Consider the following 19291-nt stretch of genomic DNA (forward strand, 5'->3'; position numbering starts at 1 on the left):
TTTCAAGTTATTTGATTCAATGAATTTTATTAAAAATATAAGATTTGAACTAAAATTATTTGATTGAATCAAATTCACACCCAACACTTACAAGAATGAGAAATATTTTAAAGTAAGACTGAAAACTGATTACCGGGAAAATTTGCTACTTTCGGAATAATGTGGCAGATTTTTGGACTGTATCTGAAAATTATGGCTGTTTCTGAAAATTCAGCATTGTTCTTCTTACTCAACCAATCTGCAGCTGAAATTCGCCCAAACAAACACCGAAATCCTCCACCAAATTATCCCAAATCGGAGATATGAGCTCTCCACGACATTTCTAATGTATTGCAATAATATTAAGTCCAAACGAAGCTTGTTTGCGTCAAGCCTTTTTTTCGAACTTGAGCTTTGATGAAGCTTCAATGGCGGATTGTCTTCTTCTTCTTCAAATTGTTCCTTATAACCACGAAACGGACAGGAATCAGCAACAACAAATCGATCAAAAACAGTACTCATTCGGAACAGATCCTTTCACTCGGGCTTTCAACTTCTCAGAGTAAGTTTTTTTCTTATATTTCTTAAATGGCAACAACTGATACATGAAACTTTCAGCTCCATTTCAATGGCGCTATCAACGAAATGGTTTGGAAACCAGCAGCAGATTCCTCAAACAGATTTTCAGATTTTTCAACTTTTTCTGGGTTTAATTTGACAGTAGTTATTTAGTGTTGAATTCGAAAATGAACTTGTCTAATTTAAATTGAAATCCAATAATTTTGATTGATCAGAGAAAATCTATTCAAATTAAGGATATCTATGTTGAGTTTAATAGAGAGAATATAATTAGTTCGATAGTAATTAATAAACAAAAATACTAAATCAGAGGGATTTAATTACTCAATATTTCATCCTTTGCCTTTCATTTAATTGGCCCTTCCCAAAATTTATTTCCACAAAACATTGATATATGCTATTTTCACGAGTCCTAATCATGAGAGAATGTTAGGGATATTTTCTTATCAAACTATCAATAACGAGATAATTTTGAATGTAATTATTAACGAAAGGCTTTTTTTTAATTTCTGTTTCCTCATACTTTAGAGATATTTTATATATTTTTTCTTTTATCTGGAATTTCGTTAAAACTTAGTATGTTCGTAGTTCGTACCTATTGTCTCTTTCAAAAAGTTTTCATCTTTCCCTATAAATAATAATTACTCTCTTAAAAATATCAAATATGGCTAGAATACTGCATGTATGCACATATAAATTTGATTTGTCCTATCATGAAATGAATAATATGTATTTTCTCAATCAGTATATAAGTAATATCTTTTCTTAAGAAAGGTTTATTTCAAGCCTTAATTCGTTTCCAATTTATTAATTTGCAAATTACTTTCAATTCATTAAGGTAGTTTTTTTTTATATTTCTTAAAAAAAATAATTAAAATGCTATTAATCTAGGTTATGAAAATCTGAACAAAAGGTTCAACACTACATTTGCAAAGATAGGCTTGTAGCTTTAGTAGGAGATCCATCAGCCTAAAACAATTTCAGCCATTGATTTGGTGATTAGTGGTCTAATTAAAGACCAATTCCAGATACCTGTTAATATTTTCCCAATATATTAAGCTGAGTGTCGGCAATATTAAAACTTAATAAAATTCATTTTGAGTCATTCATCAAACTAGGGACCACAAAAAAAGATTAGTCTTTTCTAATCTTCTTTTTCTTCCTTTTGATTAATTCTCCCAATTACTAAACAAATGCTTTAAATGTCAGTAACTGACTCATCAACAAGTGGGAAAGTTTAGATTATGTTATCCAACAGCTAACATGGAGAAAGAGTGGAAGCAACACCCTTCAATTATTGACTTCCATTTTTCTTCCAGAAAGATTATATTTCATTAATTTATCAGAATTCTGTCATTAATAATGAAGTATAGTTAATAACATTGACTTCAATGACAAGGTTATGGTGGAATATAAGCAATTCTTTATTCTTAATCAGGCTCGGGTTCAAATCCTTTGGGTACGGAGTCACCTTAATCAGGAGCACTTTACCCAAGGAGGAACCTCTCGAATGTAATCCAGATTTAATCGTGCTCTAATATAGGTAGCAAACACTAGGTGGGCAAACCAACAGATTCCTTCCTAGCAGCCTGCAAGATTTGACATAGTGAGAAGAATCAGCTATTTATACAACCTGATTCATTTCATTTACATACTAGCCGCCTATCTTTACTATAATTTTAACTCATTCTGTTTCCCACTTCACTTACCTTATCTTTATTATTGCAACAACCAAATGATACTTGCATTATCCTATAAAGTTATTTGAATCTGTAGTGTGTACTCAACAGAAAGATCTACAATGGAGTTACTTCATCTTCTACTCTTTTCATGGGCACTTTCTGCTCATCTCTTTTTAGCTTTAGCACAAAGATCCACTTACATTGTCCATTTGGACAAATCTTTAATGCCTAATGTCTTCACTGATCACCATCATTGGCATTCTTCCACTATTGATTCCATCAAAGCTTCTGTTCCTTCATCAGTAGACAGATTCCACTCTGCTCCAAAACTTGTTTACTCCTATGACAATGTGTTACATGGATTTAGTGCAGTTTTGTCCAAAGATGAACTGGCAGCTTTGAAAAAATTACCAGGATTCATTTCAGCTTACAAGGATAGAACTGTGGAACCTCATACTACTCACACATCTGATTTCCTCAAGCTCAATCCTTCATCCGGGCTGTGGCCAGCTTCTGGTTTAGGCCAAGATGTGATTGTTGCTGTTCTTGATTCTGGCATCTGGCCAGAATCTGCGAGTTTTCAAGATGATGGCATGCCTGAAATCCCCAAGAGGTGGAAAGGAATTTGCAAGCCAGGCACGCAGTTTAATGCTTCAATGTGCAACAGAAAACTTATTGGGGCTAATTACTTCAATAAGGGTATTTTGGCTAATGATCCCACTGTCAACATTTCCATGAATTCTGCCAGGGATACTGATGGTCATGGCACACACTGTGCTTCCATTGCTGCTGGGAACTTTGCCAAAGGTGTTTCCCATTTTGGATATGCACCAGGAACAGCTAGAGGGGTTGCTCCACGAGCTAGGCTAGCTGTATACAAGTTTAGCTTTAATGAAGGAACCTTTACTTCAGATTTAATTGCTGCTATGGACCAAGCTGTTGCGGATGGCGTTGACATGATATCTATTTCTTACGGGTACCGTTTCATTCCCTTGTATGAAGATGCTATATCCATTGCTTCTTTTGGAGCTATGATGAAGGGAGTTCTGGTTTCAGCTTCAGCTGGAAATCGAGGTCCGGGGATTGGAAGTTTAAACAATGGATCTCCATGGATCTTGTGTGTGGCATCAGGCCACACTGACCGGACATTTGCAGGAACTTTGACTTTGGGCAATGGCTTAAAAATAAGGGGGTGGAGCTTGTTTCCTGCACGAGCCTTTGTCAGGGATTCTCCGGTGATTTACAACAAGACTCTATCTGATTGCAGTTCGGAGGAATTGCTATCACAAGTTGAAAATCCTGAAAACGCCATTGTTATATGTGATGATAATGGGGATTTCTCTGATCAAATGCGTATTATCACTCGAGCAAGACTCAAAGCAGCCATCTTTATTTCTGAGGATCCAGGAGTGTTCAGATCTGCTACATTTCCCAACCCTGGAGTTGTGGTTAACAAAAAGGAAGGGAAACAAGTCATCAATTATGTGAAAAATAGCGTCACTCCCACAGCAACCATCACGTTCCAAGAGACGTATCTAGATGCAAAGCCAGCACCAGTTGTTGCTGCATCCTCAGCACGAGGCCCCTCCAGAAGTTACTTGGGAATTTCAAAGCCAGATATATTGGCACCAGGGGTGCTGATTCTTGCAGCATATCCACCAAATGTATTTGCTACAAGTATTGGGACAAACATACTATTGTCCACTGATTACATTCTTGAATCAGGTACGTCCATGGCTGCACCACATGCTGCTGGAATTGCAGCAATGCTAAAAGCCGCGCATCCTGAGTGGAGTCCTTCAGCTATTCGCTCTGCCATGATGACCACAGCTGATCCTTTGGACAACACTCGAAAACCCATTAAAGACTCCGATAATAATAAAGCCGCCACACCCCTAGACATGGGAGCAGGGCATGTTGATCCCAACAGAGCTCTTGATCCCGGCCTAGTATATGATGCTACTCCTCAAGATTACGTAAATCTCCTATGCTCTCTGAATTTCACAGAGGAGCAATTCAAGACAATTGCAAGATCATCAGCCAGCCACAACTGCTCAAATCCATCAGCTGATCTCAACTACCCATCATTCATTGCCTTGTACAGCATTGAGGGAAACTTCACTTTGTTGGAGCAGAAATTCAAGAGGACAGTTACAAATGTTGGTAAAGGTGCAGCTACATATAAAGCAAAGCTAAAAGCTCCCAAGAACTCCACAATTTCAGTGTCACCACAAACATTGGTGTTCAAGAACAAAAATGAGAAGCAAAGTTATACTTTGACAATTCGCTATATAGGCGATGAGGGTCAAAGTAGAAACGTTGGTTCGATCACTTGGGTTGAACAGAATGGTAACCACTCTGTTAGAAGTCCGATAGTAACATCTCCTATTATTGAGGTCTGGTAATAAATTCTGCTACTTATGTATTGTATTGCATTGGGATGCATCGGGCCATCAGAACCTTGAATTGGAAATACCAAACACAAGAACAAAAGCAAAGCTAGATTGTTAACCATGTAAACTGTATGAATTGTCTGTGTCTATGATATTATCCCAAATTAATAAATAATTATTAGTCAGTACACTAGTATTTATTAGTGCACATTTCTCTTTTTTTTCTCCAACGTTTACACTTATTATTACAAAATAATACAAGATACACATTGTTCATTTATACTATAGCTCTGAAAGTCAAAATTAATTTACGTAGCAAAGTCATTCTAACTTAATATTTTTATCATCTGAACAGAGCCTTATATGGAACAAAGTTTGAATAACTTTGCTACTACAATAAATTTTCTGAAAAAAGCCAGATGTAATGTGACAATTGTGGCCCCCACTAAAGTTTATTTAATTCAACTAGTTAAATATACGTAGCATAGCTAGCAATCACATGTCTTATTCATTTGCCAACACATATAAGCTAAGCCACATTTCTATTATTTGGACGAAAATAAACTGAATCTCAATCGTGCAGCTCCCGTGTCTCCACCTAAATATCCAAAAAAAAAAATAACTTTCTAAGCATTTTTAAAATATTAATAACATAAATTAATATTTTGAGTTCGATTTTGAATATATGAAAATTTCAAATATATTAAAAATCTTACTAGAGTAAGATTATAGGATAGATATCTGACAGACAGGAATGAAAAATGGAAAAAATATGTCATAGAAAAACTGGAAATTTGGCAAAACAGATCAGGAAACGAGCATCTCACCCTAGTTTTTTTTGTTTTTTTTCTCTCTCCATCGCTATCATCTTCTCTTTGTTTACACGTTGATTATGCATACGACAATCGCCAAGTCATGTGGGACTGGTGGTACTGTTTCTCTTTCAACTCCAACAAAGACAACAACAACAACAACCCTTATTCCCACAATTTGCTCCCAATTCGACATGAAAATCGCCCAACAAATCAAAATCCATCTCCAATTTCCCGTTCCACGATGATTCTCACCTCTTGGCTAAATCGTCGCCGATTCCGGCGCTACTTCTGTCTCCTTCTCTGCTCTCCTGTTCTTCTTCCTTTGGTTTGTGCTACTTGCCCTATCATTTGTGCTGCTGAAATCTGCTACCGTCTGTGCTATCGCCGATCGCCGTCGAAATCGGAGGAGAGATTCGACGGCGGAGGCGGCGATGGGCGGGGACGGTGTGAGGGAGCGGAAGGTAGTATAGATGGAGGTCAAGAGACAATGTTGTTGCGGAGGTATCTGGATGATCAACTGCTTCTAGTGATTGAATCTGTTTACAATTGTGGAGATGAGGAAGAAGATGTGGAAGAAGCAGATAGTAGAAGCCTTCTTCTGCAATGATAGAAGAAATCCAGAGGTCTTTGGTTAATCTCTTTTTTGCTTTTGATTTTTTGTACATAGAAGTCAACATTGATAATTGGAATTCTAAAATCTCGCCAACAAGGTAACTGTTCAAAAGTTCTATCGATTGAGCTACTAAAATTTTTCGAAAAATAGAATAGTTATGGGGTTTGTAATCTTCGATAATTTTCCCATTATATTCAATCAAATAGAATGTGAGATATTTATATCAAATCACTCAATTTATTATATATGGTCAAGTGAGTTATTAGTCAAGTTATCATTGAACTCTTTTGTTGCACTTGTATTTAAGGTTGATTCATATAAGTTTTTTAAAATGGCATAGATGTTAACAATAATAATAACAGTAAAAAAGTTTTGTATTATGCATGATATAAAATAAATTGAAGGAAGAAAATACACATTCATAGATCTAGTTTTTTATGAATTAAATGCATTTGGCCAAACATTATAATGTTTGGGTTACTTTCTATCCAATAAATTATGATGTTCCGGTTGAAGATATTTGAATAAGATATCTCAAATTTATTTTCTCTGTGTATTGTTTATATTTTTCGTTCTATATTCCTCATATTTTTTACATAATAATATTCTTATTTCTAATTCCTTTTTACTCTATGAGGCAATGTGATCTTACGTTGGAATTTAAATATTCGAAGAAAATGGAAAAGTTCAGTTTCCCATTTTCCAAATGAGACAATATAAAGGAAAATGTTGACTGCTAACTAATCTTTTGATGTTTTCCAACTGTAATAACAGGAGGAGTTTAAGAAAATCTGAACTTATGTTATTCCTATAGGATCGATTGTATACAGTGGTAACAATGTGGCAGAAACAATTTTTACTACTACAATTTAAAATATAAAAAATTTAATCGTTCAAAAAAGTCTAAGAGATTCGATATTACAAAAATAAGAATTTTGATTTTGTATATATAATGTAAAATTTTATGATGAATAAAATTCAAAGAGAAGTCATTTGTGATAGGCTAGCTCCAACATGGTTGTGTTGTGCTTCATTGGTGTGAAACGTAGGGATAAGAATCAAAGGATAATTGAGTAACTGGGGTTAGTAATCCAAGATAATGAGATTGACGAGAATGCTACAATGTATCGGGGTGGATTAGATGAAATGGAGGTTCATATTTTGTGTTTTGTGTAATAAGAATTTGCTTTCAAGATATAAATAGCAAATTCTACAAGAGTGATAATTAGACCAACTATTTATGGAGTACAATGTCTGCCAATCGAGCTCCCATATCCAAAGAAGAGAGTTGAAGACATGAGAATGTTGAGAGAGATATGTGGCATACCAAGAGAGATAAAATTAGGAATGAAAATACTCGAAACAAGATGGGAGTGGGTTCGGACCAAACGCAGGAAGTGAGACTGTGATGTTTCGAGCATGTAAATAGGAAATGTGCATATGTTCCAATGAGGTGTGAAAGGTTAGCAATAAAGGACTTGAAGAGGTTAGAAGTAGGCCAAATAAGCATTGGGTTGAGATCATTAGGCGGCAGAACATGACACAACTTCAACTCAGTGAGATTGAAGGATGCGGAGATCGAGAATTATGGTCGAAGGTAATAGGTAATCAAACATATTTCTTTTCTATCTTTGGAGAACAAGCGACTTCATTTGAATGATAAACCCACACGATTAGCCAACGTATGCACTATTCCGCACTCGCCTTAATTGTATTTAGACTTTAAATAGAAGATTTGCACTTGAAAGGAAGGTCATTAAAGTACAAACTTTGAAAATCACACTGGTAGTCCATTGTAGATTTGAACAACATTACATATTAGTCATCCTGAAATGCACTCATAAAATTGCAATTTATCATTCTCTATTGTCACAACAATCGTAACCAATAAAAAATGAATCTAGTTGCCTACAAGATTAGCTCGACTCCATACCAACCACTAATAAGAATATAACTGTTACGTTAAATATCTTACCAAACAAACACGAATCTAGATGTTACAGAGTGAATTATAGCTATATCCTGGGTCAATGCGACCTGTAGTAGGAGTCAAAAGCTGTACCAGTAGATAAAATTGTCGTCATCAAGTGGTAGAGGTTGAATGTGGAAGACTTTGAAAATGTTAAGCTCATTGCGTTGTGACACTCTTGGCAAGATTGCGAGGTTGATCCACATTGTATCCACGCAATACAGTAAGATGATAGGCCAATAACTGAGACAGAGGACAAATACAAGACAATAATTAAGCTTGACTATAAAATCTCAAACAGAAATTAAATAACAGGAGGACAGGAAAACTGACGTGCAGCAACTATCAAATTCAGGAAATTTCACAGAATTTACTGAAATCCCTGTGAAATCTGCTAAGCCAGTAAAATGATCAACATGCCAAAGTTTTCCTCTATTTCCCAAAATAGGGAACAGATGGAGGCAAGTGAGAAAAAAAGGAGGTAGGGAAGGGTTTGAACTTTTTTTCTCCAAGGAGTTTGAACTTAGAATAAGATGAAAAATGAAGGTAATGGTATAAGAACTAATGCTAGTCTATCGTATTGCACATGGTCTTAAGTGATTCTTGCATCTTGAACCAGCTCATTATGACCATATAGTGACTGTTCTTTTCATTTTATTCAATGGTTGAGGCACATAGAGGTAGTTTTAGAATGATATTTAACAAACTCGCATCATTGTATGTCATTTAAAATAAGATTAATATAGAGTAGCCTACTAAAAGATATCCTAGGAGTGCCATAGATCACAAGTTTTGTGAAGTAGATCAAAACTTAGATGCATTAAGGTTTAAAATCATCACCAATCCATCTAAGCAAATAAGAAGTATATGTTAGGAGTCAAATAAACGAACAACATTGCTTAATTCCCTATTTGTAAATTTATATATGTTTCACACCTGAAAGATGTTTACAACAATCGGCATGTTCTAGTTTTCAAGTGGTATTCCTGGTTTTCAAATGGTATTCCTGATTTATTCCAGGCAAAAGAGGCCAACGAAAATATGCGGAGTTCATATGCATCTAAATGAATTATCACAGTTTGTATGTTGGGTAATCCAGTTCATAGATGCAGTCCAAAATTTATCAAAGAGCAGACACATTGGTACACAGAATCCAGATCTGGCCCATCCCTAGCGAGGAAGTAGATTTGTCTAACAATCTACTAACTCTAAGAGAAACATGTCAAGCTGTATAATGCCCAGCAGTTTAATTTCCACAGTTACAAAGGAAAAGAGAATTGCAGCTTTATCTTATACTAATTTGTGTGAACCAACACGTCTAAAGCTTCAACTATTGGATAATTGGTATAACTAGTTATATATCCTAGGTCTGCAATACATCGATTTCAAGCGTGCTTGGATGCTTTCAGGTCTAGTGTGTGGAAATATTTCATAGAACGGTGGTGGCATGACCCCAAACATCCTCTATCTGCTCTGATATCATTTTAAATTGTGTCAACAGCCTCAATTAAAGCTTGAATTGTTAGAGAGTTTACACATTATATTTCGTAAGTTTAGGTCAGCAATAGCTTTTGTATCACGAGGAAACAGCAAATGTATCCAAGGTAAAATAAATTCTTCACAGAAAGAGGCTTAGATAGAAAAAGTAAACGTATTCACAACAAAAATGTGTAGGGCTAAGAAGAATGCTGACACTCTGTAGTTGTCAGCCAATAGTCACTAAGAGGTCATTTGGTAGGGTGTATAAAAATAATATTAAATAGAGTAAATTAATAATGCTTGCATTAGTAATGCATGCATTAGTTATGCAAAGATTATTTCTTACGCATTGTCTGGTTTGGTGTATTAAAAAAAGCACATATTGCATAACTTTTTTAAAACTATTTATTTGCAAAAATACCCCCACATATACGAGGGAAAAGATATAAAAAAGGTTTTGAGGGACAATTTGTCCTTTAACCATGCTAATGCATGCATTAAATTCCGTTGCATTACTAATAACGTGGATTCCATGTATTAGTAATACACTACTCAACACATAATAAAGTGTATAACTAACATTAGTTACACATAGCATGAAAAAGTGTATCAAACATGATACTACTAATACACAAAGCTAATGCATGCATTATTTTTGCTATACACTCTACAAACGACCCTTAAAAGTTTTTAATTCACTGAATTATAAGCCTAAAGAAGAGTAGAACCAATACCTGTAATGGAACTACATTAATTACGGGCTGCAAACAATCCACAACCTGTGGAACTTCAATTACTCGAGACGATCCACCAACAGAAACAGATGCTTTATCTCCTTCTGTGCACATAACTATCAGTCGACCTTTCCGTGCATGAAGTTGTTGAATGACTGACTGTTGTTTGCTGCAAACCAACCAATTTGTTAAAAAGCTGGCATTCACGGTCATGAAACTCTCATTATTAGTTACAGACTAACCTAAAACAAGAATCACGGGTGGCAATTACTACAATAGGGAGATTTTCATCAACCAAAGCCAAGGGACCATGTTTCATCTCTCCAGCAAGTATTCCTTCACTGTGCATGAGTGCCACCTCCTTTACCTTCAAAGCACCTTCAAGAGCTGATGCATAGTTGTAACCTCTTCCAAAAACAAGAAGTGATTGTTCAGCAATTAGCAGCTTAGCAAGATCCTTCATTTCTTCATCAAGCTTGAGCACCGCTTTCACTTTGCCTGAAATTCATGTAATGCACCCAAAAAGGTCATACAAGTACCATGAGCTCCATACATTTAAGGACAATTAGAAACAAGAATTTTAGCACCAAGTGAAAACTCACGTGGCAAGTAAAATAAACCATCAATTATTGCTTCTCTTCTTGCTTGATTTGAGAGTGTATCAGCTCCAATTGCAAGAGCTAACATGGCCATCACAACAATTTGGCTCGTGTATGCCTGTTGATCAAAGAGGTAATTGAGAAGCCAATAGTAAAAGTGACCACTAAAATTCAAGAAACTGTAATTTACCTACCTTGGTACTTGCAACTCCTATCTCACAGCCCGCATTTATGTGAACGCCACAGTGAGTGAGCCTAGCAATTGCACTACCAACAGTATTTGTAATGCCAACACATAATGCGCCGTTTTCCAGAGCATACTCTAATGCAAGCAAAGTGTCAGCAGTTTCTCCTGATTGACTAACGAAGACAGCTGTATCTTCTCGATATATTGGCCCTTGTCTGTCCACTAAATCACTGGCAATCTCCATGGTTACAGGAATACCTAAATTAGAGGAAATAAAACCAGTGAAACCAAAGCTACTCTAGAATCTACTCCTTATCCGTTGCTATAGATATCAAAACAACTTCATTAGAGTTTTTAACAACTAACCAGAAAGCTCTTCTACAATGGATCTTGCAGCAAGAGCTGCATTGTAACTTGTGCCACACCCAACAAAAACAATTCTCCTGCTTCTTCTTATGGTTTTGAGGTGATCCTTCAGTCCCCCCAAAAGCACAGTCTTTGGTTTACATGATCCTGCACGTATAAGTCTCCCTCGCATAGTTGTCGTTAAAGATTCTGGCTGCTCATGGATTTCTTTTTGCATGTAGTGCTCATATTTTCCTTTGTTTATCTGTTCTACCTCCATTTCCAAAATGGATAAGGCACGTTGAACAGAAGCAGGTCTACTGAGAGTACCACCATTCTTACCCTTGTCAAATTTGTAAATTGTCACTCCTCCATCCTGACTCATCAGAAAGCAAAAGTTATAGAAGCCCACTCTATAATGAACAAGGAAGAAAAAAAGGCCATGTTCATATATTGATCATTAAGTGCTTCGCCTATCTAAAATGTGCATATATTTCTTGCTTCGGGATTTTTTTAAGCCCTTCAGGGCAATGTGAAAGAAGCGCTTGCTTGCAAAATACTTGATGCAGAGTTCTACACATGCCGCAAAATACTTGATGAAGAGTCCTACACATCCTAAACAGACATCAGCTATAGATACCAATAGCTTGTCTAAACCCACTGAACTATATTCTAGATGGAAAATTGTAGCCCTAAACACTATGTGAGCCATAGTTCAACAGGTCATGAATGTGCTTCCCAATTGTTGCCCCACTTTAAGTATAAGAATGCATTAAATGTTCACAAACTCATTCTATCTTTTGTGACAGTAACATCCATGTTTCTAGAAGTTCATTTTATAGATGTATTGATCATTGGAAATTCTATATTTACTTCTGTGTAGTACGATTAGTCTCTCAACTATTCTGTATAGTATGATTAGTCTCTGAACTATTCTGTATAGTATGATTAGTCTCTCAACTATTCTATAGGACTTACCATTCTCTTGATAGTTATCTCTATATTATATAAGACTACTCTACTACTATATTTCAGGCATCCTATTTCAATTATGTTTGTTACACTACATCTATCATGTTATTCACCCAAAAGACTGCACCTAATCTATGAATTCTTGGAATTTAAACACCATACCATGTAAAATTCATCTATCTTCTGGAGCTAAAAGGTGATACTCATGATGATAAAAAATAAATAAAAAGAAGGAAAAGGTGGAAAATCAGTAAACCACTGCGATCTGCTACAAACTTTTACCAACCAATTTTGTAGGGAAGTGTGAAATTTGATCCAAGACAAAATATTAGGTATTAGAATGAAATGGGCTCAAATTGAGTGGCATGGATATCAAGGATTAATGCAGCCAACACCAAACTAGATTGGTATTGATGATATAGTTTTGTTGTTTGAATGATACATTCACCAACCAAACTAGATTGGGGTTGATGCAGTGTTTGTTGTTTGAGTGATCCATTGGCACTATCTTCTGTAGCTTTCGGCTTACCTTACTTCATATTCTCTGCTGATATTCATTGTGTATGGAATTCATTACACTCTGTCCAAGTCCCTAAATAGCTTCAAAATACCATTTCCCGAAGCTAAAGAAAAGGGCCAATGTGATGTAGTCACCAACCCACTCCATACAAGTCAAGAAATCCAAATATAATTTGTGTAACAAGTTCAAGTAAATCCCATTTTATCTGTGAAAAACAAAAGAAGAAGAAAACACAGAGAGAGAGAAAGAATCCTTCAGCCTTGTAAATGGGAACAACTAGGGGTGTCAATAGGTAACCCACTCAACCTACCCAGAATTTTATGGGTTGGACTCGAGATAATTAGAATTGGGTTCAATCTCAACCCATTCAAGCCTTAACCCATTTTAAAATCTTTCAATTGAGCCCAATTTAATCTCCAATTTCAACCCGTTTTAAGACTATTTGCATTGATGCAATGTATGCTCTTATATTGAAGGTTTGAATTACTATCTAATTTATATCTTCTAGGATTTAACTATCCATTTGTAACTTTTTTATTTTATTTTATTGAGTGGAGATTCAAATTGTGGTTATAAAAGTTAAATAACAATATGTTCAAATGATTGAGATTAAGTGGGTCAAATTGGGAGGGTCATGACCCAACCCGATTTTTAGCCCATTTGAGCTCCAAGTGAACTAGGGCGGTTCATGACCCAATCCAATTTCTATTTAAACCCATTTTAATATCTCCAATTTCAATTCAACTCGCCCATTTGACATCCTTGGAACAACCATGAAGAAGGGGGTATAATTTACAAAAGAGATTATAACAACAATAATATTAACTAGAAAAAAACCTTCTTCAACTGCATCTTCGAAGAAACCAACAAACATTAAGCTTTAATGTTCATTAGAATGAAGAGGGGGTATATTAAAAAAGAGAAAGCTAAACAAATTAGAAGGAAATAGCATCCAAAGTTAGCTTGGTAATAATGAGCTCCATTTACTAATGGCAAATAGCTTTGGATGGAGAAATTAACAATAAGGGAGTACCTTGATGTGAACAACTTCTCCATCCTCAATTACCAACACCTTTTTAGTATGTTCAACCAAAGCATTGGCATCACTGGACAAGAATAATTCCTTTGGTTGCCCATTGCTTGAAGGAAATTTAGCATCACTAAATGATGATCCTGATGAAGCCTTTTGTTCCAAGTCCTGTAATCAAAGAATTTTAGACACTTGTTAACCTGTGAGCCTAAGGATTGCACAGTCAAGTAAATTTCTTCCAATGACCAGTTAGGTGAAAATATATCTAATACGAATGGACAAAATGGATCAATAACAGTCAGCTCTACATAATGAAACCATAGGATGATAGCTTATTCCAAGATAAGTCAAACTTGTATACGAGTTTGTACATACAAAAGCTGATATAAGTGTTATTATACTATAGGCTGATTTTCATTTTATTGAATAGTCACACAGCACTCTTGCAGTTCTGTGGTTAAAAAAGGCAGGAGAGGTCTTAAGCTAGATTTCTTCTGGTAAAATGTGAGACTGATAAAAAGCAAAAAACAAACTTGTGAGAATCAAACTATACTCTCATTTTTGTGTGATAACCCAGGGATGTTTTACATATCCATACTGGTTGAACAAAACAAGAGGGTAGCAGCTGTATAAGAGACATAAGATCCAAGCCATTGACAATAGAGGTCTAATCCAGAAAAGTTCCAATTTGACAAGCACCAAATAATGTCTCTATTTTGTAAACAGAAACTCTTATCAAACACAAGATCCAAGCCATGAACAATAGTGGTCTAATCTAGAAAATTTCCAAATTGACAAGCACTGAATAATGCATCTTTTTTGTTGACAGAAACTCTTATCAAAGGGGATGTAAAAGATTGAAATCAGCCACATATCAGATTCATCCATTGTACAAGTTAACTTACTTTTACACCAAGAAGAAGTGGACTACCACGTTTGCAAGCAATCAACTCATTTGGGTAGTGTCGACTTTTAAATGTGAGAGCATAGGCTCCTTCCAGATGCCTTATTACCTCAAGCACAACTTGACTGAATGTCACACTCTGATCACCTGAGACAATAGTCTAACAATTATTCTACTGGTAAACCGTATCAAGAATTTTATGCTCTATGAGGAAAAAGATACACTAGGAAAGGCATTCCAGAATCTCCAGCCAAAACAGTTAAGGAGAAGTTGGCTAAAATGCAACTGCATTCATTTATCAGAATAAGATAGCCAAAGATTTCTGAAGCTATTCAGTCATCAGGTGTGGTTGCGAAGAAAAGCTTCTCAAACTTCCAAGTAGCTTCATTGTGAGAGAGAGAGAACAAAACTTCTACAGGCCAATAAATCAACCAACATACTCTGCACTGACTTGATTTATAGAAAGGGAATGGTCAAGGAAAAGCAAAGAATGATATATTTATCCTTGATGCATTCAGGTGAGACTGATATATGAAATAGCATCTGTGAAGAATAATTAACGGAGAAATCCAATGAGTTGAATCATTGGAAAAGACTGCACAAGAGAGACAAATTACAAATGGAGATATTACAGCTGTCTAATTCTGACTAATATGGAGAATAAAAATGATAGACCATCCACTTGGTAAAAGCAAGATAGTTAGAACTGATAGTTCAAAGAATTAATATCATATCATGATCAATGAATACTGTGCAGTTAAATACATAAATTTGAACTCTGGACATATTTAATCATGTCATTAGCAGAAAGTTTAGACCAAATCAAAATGGACAAGATATAATTAAAAAATAAAAAGAAAGAAGAAGAAGCCAAGTAAATTTGGGGCACAAAGAGTCAATGACTACATTGATACCAAATATTGCAAGATCTCTCTAAGAGTCAATGACTACATTGATACCAAATATTGCAAGATCTCTCTATGACAAAAACTATTCCATAGCTATGAAAGGCTTTGACTAATGGGGAGGTAAGGAAGAAGATTCAAGTATAGCAAGATTACTTTAAAGAAAGCACCACGAAGAAGCAAATTTACCATCTTGCAAGAGAGAAAACCCCCAAAAATAAAGATAGCGGATTCAAGAATTAACATTTGCTACTAGAAACTTGATGCTATAAAAATTTATTGTGAAAGGAAACAGAAGAGACAATTTATGTCTGATTTATAGAACAGGAGAACCCATTATAGTGGTGTCCAAGCTAGATTGTACAACCCATTCATTAATTTATCACTCTTTCTTTGAGCAAAGAAGAAAATTTACCATCTTGCAAGAGAAAAGACACCCAAGAATAAAGATAGTGCATTCAAGAGTTATTGCTACTTGAAACTTGATGCTATAATAATTAATTGTGAGAAAGGAAACAGCAGAACCAATTTAATACTAAATTACAGAAATAGGAGAACCCATTCAATAAATTTATCACTTCTCCTTTGGGGGTTCAACTGATCTTATTATTTTTTTAATTTTTAAGACCGTGACATCTGAGTTGTCGTGTAAGTCCTGTGTAGTGTATGTTTAGTTCTGTATTAGGTATCTATAGGGTTTAGCCCTTCGCTGTAAACACTGGCTGCTTTATTAATTTCATGGTGTATTCTCTTTTCATGTACTTTCTGGTTCCAGGACTTTAGCCGCTTTTGATCTTTATTACTAGCAAATACTGTTCCTCTACATCGTAGCTTTGTAACTGTCTGGCTGCAGATTTCTTTGCTTATGTATAATCACCCCAAGGCAGATCACCACAGATTGCTAATGATCTACTCAGAAGTTCATTTAAAATGTACCTAGAGAGAAATGTACTTTGAAGCAAACATTGCAAACCCAGGGAACACAACAATGAGTGGCCATGTTATTCCCAGATTTCATGGTCAAGGGAGCAGAAGGGAATAGGAGGACTAGCTGAGAAGAGTTGGAAGTATGTACTCCGATCAGTCAACTGGATGTAACAATGTACTTACCTTCTTCATTAGCTTTATCAAATATAAATTTTGCAAGCTTCGGAATTACTTCTGTGTCTGTTTCAGACTCAAAGGTGAAACCATGTCGGAGAAGAGTCTCTTTCAATACCTGGAGAATCAAAAGACAGCGAAATGCATAAGTACACCATACACAAGAACCTAATGCAGATAAAACTGATCAAGAAATACTTATGCATAAGAGAATGGAAATGACTGAGACATGACATAACCGAAGGTGCCTACTTATTTTATTTTAGGATATTGCAGTTCCACAAAAAAAAAATTGAATAGAGGAACTTCAAAACAACATATTAGATCAAAATAAGAGACTTCAAGTAACCAAATCTAACATATCAAATGATCAGTACCAAAAATGCTACAGCAGATATCTTTCAAGTCCAAACTCGTTTCTCAGTTAAGACTAAAAATAAATGAGTGTGCAGCTCTATGAAAGGAGTACCAAAATTTTCCCATATACAGAAAATAGCAGCCAGAAACAATGTGGGCAAATTGCCAGTACGTGAAAGAAAACAATTAGATCCTGGTGGAAATAAATATAAAACTGTAGTTAGCACACTATTAAGTTATATCGGATTCTGTCAGGCAAGAACGCTTAGCACCATTATCCAGAGACTTCTCAGGTTGTGTTATATAATGTAACCAGCCTAAGAAGTCCACTTTCTTGTACAAATCCTGTAAACTAACAGCAGTAAGGTCCAGGAAAGATCAGACAATATGGTTATTGTTCTTCCTAAAGAATTAAACCTCTGATAACCTCTTCATCTCCAGAAGTTGCTTAAGTAAGGATGTCGTATAGTAACAAATCTAACTGGCAGCTACTGACATGAATAATCTGGACGGACTTCCAAATTAAGAAAAGGTATTTCATAGTGAGTATAAGAGCCTGCCCATGGTGCTGTATCATGGTTTTCACCACCAAACCAGAGTAAGTAATCTGTTGATAGGAAAAAGCTGGAAAGTAGATTTACTAAGGAACCAGGAGATATTGCCAGGATATAATTATATATCTACCTAGTGCATTTTTCTCTGGGCTGCATGATGCCATGATCTACAAGGGATATTCTTCACTAGCAGAAAGTACCATTCTTTCCTTCCAACTGCTTTCTGAGAATAACGAAGGATATCCCATACTTGCATGTATTAGTTTCTCTTCTACTAACTAAATTCAGATGATGCAGAATGCAGAAGTACAAGGACATGTTAAGTAACCGTCAATAACTTCAAAATTATCAAAAACGGATAAATGCCTCTTTCAACTTCATTATTTCTTTTTCCCTTTTCTATTTTTATTTTTGATAAGTAATGCCTCTGACAGCTTCGCACATTCATACAGTTGGTAATTTCAAATGTTCAACATGATAACTCTAAATTTTAACAGCAAACAGATTTTACATGAAAATGTACACAAAGTTGGGCTAGACAAGATAAGGTCAGCACACAAAGAAATTCAAGGTAACAATACATTAGAAAACTCGGATATAGTTCCTCTAATATAACTTTCAAGAGAATCTTATTTTGACATAAACACCATATTCTAAAAGGTGAATTACTAAGAATATGGGGCACATAGAAAAACAGTATGAACAATAACCTTACAGATGCACAATAAGCAAATGATTATCATTTGACACACCATTCTACTGAATAGAGAGTGATTAGAAACCACAAATTAACCATCCAGAGGATATTCGGCCTCTGAAATCGAGAGTAAGCGATAAGCAACTGAACTAATAACAGAATGTAAAGAATGTCATGAGATAAGCTAGGAACCTCATAATTGGTGATAATACCATTGTGCACAACCAAAAAGTCATTTCCAGCACCAGAACTTTGAGGATGACTATTCTTAGGAGCAGGCTCCCCATGTGTGGCCCACCGGGTGTGTGATATTCCAGCATGAACAGAAAATGATTCTTCGAGATTCAAATCTGTAGCAGCAACATCTGAGCAAGTGACGTCAATGTTAGAGTCAGAAAATCATACTCGATCACCGGAATTTTAAGTGTAAATGTAAAAGCAGAAGCAAATAAGAAAAGTTTAAGGAAGTTTAAAAACATTTTGATCTAAGAAAAGGACAACTTCCTCCTAGGATACCCCATAATCATAAACGATCAGTATTTTAGAATGTAATCCATATGTAATACAGTAAAACATTGGTGGCAGCAAGAGATTGGCAGATTCAGCAGTCCAACACAGGCATTGTTTGATATCAAGCAAAATTCACTCAGCTGTACAAAAGGCATGGAGTTAAAGTTAAAAAGATTTGGCACAACAGGTGATGGTAGTTCCAATCGGAACACAGCAATTGCTAAACACCATGGAAAATGTACTCAGTGAACTGTCAAACTATGCCGCGAAAGCATAATATAATGGGAAGGTCTAAACTCTAAAAGTAGTTTTCTAATTAAAAGAATGTGGAAAGCGCATACAGCTTTGGGGGGGGGGGGGGGGGACA

The 19291-nt window shown here is 35.6% G+C and overlaps 3 protein-coding genes across 4 annotated transcripts in view; 2 read left to right on the plus strand and 1 right to left on the minus strand.

Moving 5' to 3' along the window:
• The first annotated feature begins 1947 nt into the window (after nt 1-1947).
• Nucleotides 1948-4841, plus strand: LOC107019411 (subtilisin-like protease SBT1.9). Its single transcript, XM_015219939.2, has one exon. The coding sequence runs from the start codon at nt 2360-2362 to the stop codon at nt 4643-4645; it is 2286 nt and encodes a 761-aa protein (XP_015075425.1). The 5' UTR covers nt 1948-2359; the 3' UTR covers nt 4646-4841.
• A 522-nt stretch (nt 4842-5363) lies between these two features.
• Nucleotides 5364-6343, plus strand: LOC107027787. Its single transcript, XM_015228856.2, has one exon. It carries the CDS (start codon nt 5549-5551, stop codon nt 6053-6055), a length of 507 nt encoding a protein of 168 aa, XP_015084342.1. The 5' UTR covers nt 5364-5548; the 3' UTR covers nt 6056-6343.
• A 1471-nt stretch (nt 6344-7814) lies between these two features.
• LOC107023341 (glutamine--fructose-6-phosphate aminotransferase [isomerizing] 2) overlaps nt 7815-19291 on the minus strand; it is a 14498-nt gene continuing 3021 nt past the window's right edge. Inside the window, exons 2-11 of one of the 2 annotated variants that reach the window (XM_015224043.2) lie at nt 18607-18779; nt 16816-16924; nt 14802-14947; nt 13900-14064; nt 11396-11750; nt 11037-11287; nt 10846-10960; nt 10486-10741; nt 10244-10412; nt 7815-8273 (exon numbers count right to left, since the gene is read on the minus strand). In XM_015224043.2, coding sequence (XP_015079529.1) covers nt 8190-8273; nt 10244-10412; nt 10486-10741; nt 10846-10960; nt 11037-11287; nt 11396-11750; nt 13900-14064; nt 14802-14947; nt 16816-16924; nt 18607-18779 — 1823 coding nt within the window. In that variant the 3' untranslated portion in view covers nt 7815-8189. The remainder of the gene's footprint in view (nt 8274-10243; nt 10413-10485; nt 10742-10845; nt 10961-11036; nt 11288-11395; nt 11751-13899; nt 14065-14801; nt 14948-16815; nt 16925-18606; nt 18780-19291) is intronic. The other variant, XM_027915272.1, reaches the window with a different exon arrangement.

The sequence above is a fragment of the Solanum pennellii genome, chromosome 1 (genome assembly GCF_001406875.1).
Source record: "Solanum pennellii chromosome 1, SPENNV200".
Lineage (NCBI taxonomy): Eukaryota > Viridiplantae > Streptophyta > Magnoliopsida > Solanales > Solanaceae > Solanum > Solanum pennellii.